This window comes from Montipora foliosa, chromosome 8 (assembly GCF_036669935.1).
Source record: "Montipora foliosa isolate CH-2021 chromosome 8, ASM3666993v2, whole genome shotgun sequence".
NCBI classification, from domain to species: Eukaryota; Metazoa; Cnidaria; class Anthozoa; order Scleractinia; family Acroporidae; genus Montipora; species Montipora foliosa.
In genome coordinates, this window is record NC_090876.1 from 31,554,523 (window position 1) to 31,559,522 (window position 5,000).

General features: G+C 38.9%; 1 protein-coding gene across 1 annotated transcript in view; it reads left to right on the top strand.

Annotated features, from left to right (window-relative positions):
• The window catches only part of LOC138012977 (2-amino-3-carboxymuconate-6-semialdehyde decarboxylase-like), a 40,004-nt gene extending 39,024 nt beyond the window's left edge, over positions 1-980 (top strand). Inside the window, exon 13 of the mRNA XM_068859927.1 lies at positions 69-980. Within this exon, the coding sequence (XP_068716028.1) occupies positions 69-170 (102 nt within the window). The 3' untranslated portion in view covers positions 171-980. The remainder of the gene's footprint in view (positions 1-68) is intronic.
• The last annotated feature ends 4,020 nt before the right edge of the window (positions 981-5,000 follow it).

Consider the following 5,000-nt stretch of genomic DNA (forward strand, 5'->3'; position numbering starts at 1 on the left):
AAATAAAATTCCTTTCCTTTCCTTTCATTTCATTGTGGTTTGTTATTTTGGTTTGCTTTTTCTTGCAGGATAAACTGTTGAGTGGCAATGCATTGCGGTTCCTTGGTTTAAAAAGATCCCAGTTTGAAAAAGACTCATCAACAGAAGAGACAGATAAACAAGAAAATTAACCCATACTTGTCAAATAAGTCAAATGACACTGAAACGTTCTAGAATGTGCATGGTAGTGAAGAGTCATGTACAAGTTTCTGTCATTTTGATAATGTGAAGATAGAAAACGATGACACGTAGAGTGAAGAGAGAGATCCCAGTCAATACTTAAGGCCAATGATATTCATAACTTTTGCTCTAGTTCCATACCTGATCATGGACCGTTTAAGATGGCACAAGCCACTTTTAGTGCTAGTTGGAGTTTCATATGGTCCCATAACATTGCCACTATGTGAGACAGTGTTGTAGATTCTTGCAATTTTCTAATAAGATAATCTCTTGAAATTGTTGAAACTAGTTCGTCGAAAAAATGTTAACTTATGGATGTACTGTAACGCGTTTTCTGCCAATAGAAAGAATGCCAAGTATGCTATATTTAATTTAATTTAAGCCAAACAAAAATGCGCTGGAAGCATTTCAGTGTGTGTTCATTGTATGACAATGGTGCACTAAAGCAAGGGTCAGAAGTCAAGAAGAGGGTAATATTTTGGTGTTTATGCTTGAAGGTGTCACCGGAAAACCCCATAACTACCAAAGGTATCTAAATCTGTTGGTATAATCTAGTCAGATGTCGCTAAAATGGAAATCTTGACCTTCTTCTTTTACCTCTGCTTCCTATTAGTTTTATTTCAAAAGAGAGGTTTTAGTTTTTTTTTATTTGCTATTTAAAGACAAATGTGTAAGGCCAAGCTATGCCAAATGTATAGTAAAAGATATATTCTCAGAGTGTAGTTCGTCAACATAATGTCGATTAAAAAGAGGTCTTCATTCATCAACTGGTCTCCAATTGTTCTATGTATCTGCTTGCTATTAAACACCTGTTCAATTTCAGGACCAAATTAATATTGTTTTTCAGGAATTAAAGGGGTTAGGAACGAGGGCTTTGACCACCGAAAAACGCTGGTTGACAAACGCAAACTGCAGGCCAATTCGACCTCATTGGCAAAGCGGACTCTGAGGGGATGGGTGCTCTTGCGATGAAATTGGGGTACAGCAATTGTGTCCCCCGTAAAATCACATGACAGATGAAAGTTATTTCATTATACAGGGGCAAGTGCGGCTAAGAAGTAATATTTCAATTTTCTCGCAAATATAAAGTCAATCTCATTCGTACCCTCACTTACCGTTGCTTCAGAATTTGCTCTACCCCTACATGAGGTAATTCCTTACTGTTTGCAACTCTAGCTATTGTGTCGAGTTCCGTTCTATCCCTTTAATTCCAAAACAAATCTTTCTTTGGAAGCCTATTTACCATGGCGTAGAGGCTTGGAAGAATAAAGAATTTCCTTCAATGAGGTAATTTCTGACTGTTTGCAATTCTAGACACGGGTAGCTCTACAGGAAAAGGAAAGCAAGCCTGTTGCAAAACGTTCCAGGAAGCAAGTCCAGAAATTATCACTGCTCTTGCAGATCTTGGCACGACTAAAAACCCGACTGAAGCTACCGAGGCTGCCCTTGAGCACTTCGTCTGCCAATTAGGATAAGGATACTAGGTTGTGGTTATTCAGGAAAAAACAGGCGCGGTCGCACAGATTGCCTCCCACTAAGGCTACTCTACATCAAGCATTAATGATAGCACGCTACCGGGCTACGGTATGGAACAATGACAAAGTAGTAAACCCTGAATTAGCATCGCCGCAAGATTACGGTTTGAAGATAACGAATGGCTGCCGGTGATGACAAGACTGGCACCGGCACCAGAAGTAGTAATCCATTTAGTCAAGTGTGGAAGTTGTGGAAGTGTCAAGCAAGGATGCGAAACAAATCATTGCCAATGCAGAAAGGCTAGCCTCAACACTTGTCTGTGAAACAGAAGAGCAAATCGCTCTAGAGGAAGAGACATGATGTTAATGATACATTTTAAGGACAATTTAGAAGTCGTTGTTGACAGAAAACATTTTATCACTTCAGTTTTTAAAGGAACTTTGAGAACGGTATATAGCTACAAGTACTCTAGATCAAATTTATTTCCAATTTTAAGTCACTTGTTTGGTCATGTGACCTACAGTGAATGCAACATTCAACCATTGAATATCAAGGATGCCAAATGTGAGGGTAAGTTTTAGTGGAGTTTTTGCTAGCTTGCCATTGGAGCAATATCGAGCGTTCTTTCTCTTGGCTTCCGTCCTCCAACTCGATAGCCGCCCGCGTTAGGGGTGCAAGGCCTTTGTTAGCGTTATCGCTGCATGAAATCTATTGTGTTCCCTTTAATTTTTTGAGAGTTCTGGCAGTTACAATCTCGGTCACAAGTTCTTCATAGTGGTTGTTAGGTGGGAAAAATAATCCGTGGAACTCTTACAAAAATAATTAATTCAAAAGGTTTGAGCCTCTGAAAGCGTTCGTGCGTATTATCGTTTTGAAGCCGAAAAACGTGCATGACTTTATTGAACGCACTTAACTATTGATAGCCTGCACGCAGCTGGGGAATTGGGATTCCGCAGCTGTTCACCGCGCGCCATTTGACGCACGGAGAGCTTGTATGCAGGCTAAACTATTGATGTTTGACGGTACCCTAGCAAACGGTAATCACTAACGACTTGGGGAAAAACTTTGACATCGTGTGGTTTTACTTACTATCTACCCTAATTTAAAAGTAAGCTGCAAAGGCAATAGGCTTGAATAAAGGATATAATAGGCCCTTTGCATGACCGTGTTCCGTGACATAAAAAATGATTGTGGTACAAAATGCCAGAAATAAGTAAGAGCGATATTAAATTAGCAAGGATGTCAATTTTGAGGCCAGTGACGTTTAAGTTCGTGATTTTAGAGCGGTTTGAAAGTGAAAAATGTAAAAGAATAGTGTGCAAAGGGCTTGCCAACTTTCATGAAAGCAGTAAGAAAGCACAAACAAGTTTTACCAAACTCGCAAAATCAGAAATGTTTTTTTCGTTCTTTCCACAGCTGGTTTTCGACTATCTCAAACTTGGTATAGACTATCCAGAGTGATGCACACGATACTATTGTAACAGAATTTGTAGATTTCCCTTCATTAATAGTCGCTCAAATCTTGTACGCTGGCTTTTTTGTTGGAAATTAAACAGTATGGGACGTTAAAGAACCCACTCACTATTCGATAAGAGTAGGGGACGTTGTCCCCGGTGTTGTGGTCTGACATTATCTAGACGGGGGCATCTCTCACTTCCAAAAATAAAATTAATGATGAAATGGTATATGAAATGAATCATATGAATCATATGAACTGCGGAAATGAAATTTTCAGGCTTCTCTACGCAATTGTAAAAATTGCTTTCATAACTGCGAAGATCATAGCTTCACGTGATAAAATAAAATTGTAAACTGTGTAATAAGCAGTCTGGCTAAAGTCCCCCGAAAAACCTTGTAAATTAGTCCTGAAAAGCCCCGAGGGGAGAGACTTATAGCTTTACTCACTCACTCACTCACTCACCCACTCACTCACTCACTCAAAGAATCAGCTTAAAAAGGACTACATTCGAAATTGGCTGAAGGCTCGCAACAACACTTCCGAAGGCTCTAGAGAGAAATTTACACACAAAGAAGTCAAATTCGACTACCAATTGGAAGACTATCTCAAAACTATCAGAAACCCAGCACATAGAATAAGTATGACAAAATTGCGTCTGGGGGTTCATAGCTTGCGAATACAGACTGGGAAATACGAAAATAGAGGTGCACCAATCCCAGTAGATGGAAGAACGTGTTTAGTCTGCAATAGAGGCTATATAGAAGATGAGCGGCACTTCTTGATGTATTGCCCAGGGTACGATAACATTAGAAATGAGCTCCATTCTCTCCTTTCAACACACGATGTTGTTTTCAAAAGCCTTAATGATGAGGATAAAATTAGGTATTTACTTACCCTAGAAAACGAAAGCACTTCAAAGATAATAGGTAAATACACATATTTAATGTTTCAGAAGAGAAAAGACTTCCTAAATGCAAAATAATTAAAATAATAATTTTATACCAATTGTATTACAAGTAATTGTATGATCTTTTTAGTTAATTAGTTATTCAAGTAGATATCATCACCTTTATTGTAACGAGACCGATACCTCCCTTTGGAGAGTAAGGCGCAATAAAGATTTACTGTTTACTGTTTACTCACTCACTCACTCACTCACTCACTCACTCACTCACTCACTCACTCACTCACTCACTCACTCACACACAGCAATGTCCTTAACCAATTTGCAAAGTATTAGACGTTATCAAGGTTACACAACAAAGTCTGTGGTATGAATCGTAAAAGGGAAACAAAACAAAACTTAAACATTTGAAGTTGCGATTGCAATCGTCTTTACCTTTCGCTGTTTGCGTGTTCATTGTTTTTTCTTTTCTAACAGACACTTGTTCAACAACAAGTTCAAGTTCAAACCCCTTTGAAGTCCTGAATTTTTCAGGCTTTTCTACGCAATTGCAATAATTGCGTTCATAACTGCGAGGATCATGGCTTCACTTGATTTCATATCCGCAGTTCATATATGATCCATTTCATATACCATTTCATCATAGACACTTGTTCATTAATTAAAGTACTCTTCAAGCTTGGTTTGCCTCATTTTTTTTATTTGCAATCTTGAAAACGCATCCTCCATCGCTGAAAGAAAGGAAAGGAATTGTCTCTCTCGTTCGCCCAATCGTCCAACGTAATAATAAAATCTCTAATTGCTTTGACAGCTTCAGTAGCTTGCACAGGAGTCAGGCCTAGGGTGTAGGTTCAATCACTGATATATCATCATCAGAGTCTGACTCGTCCCCTTGAGAGCTAGCATGCGCGACTGGTTGGACTGCCTCCAAAGCTTCTCTTT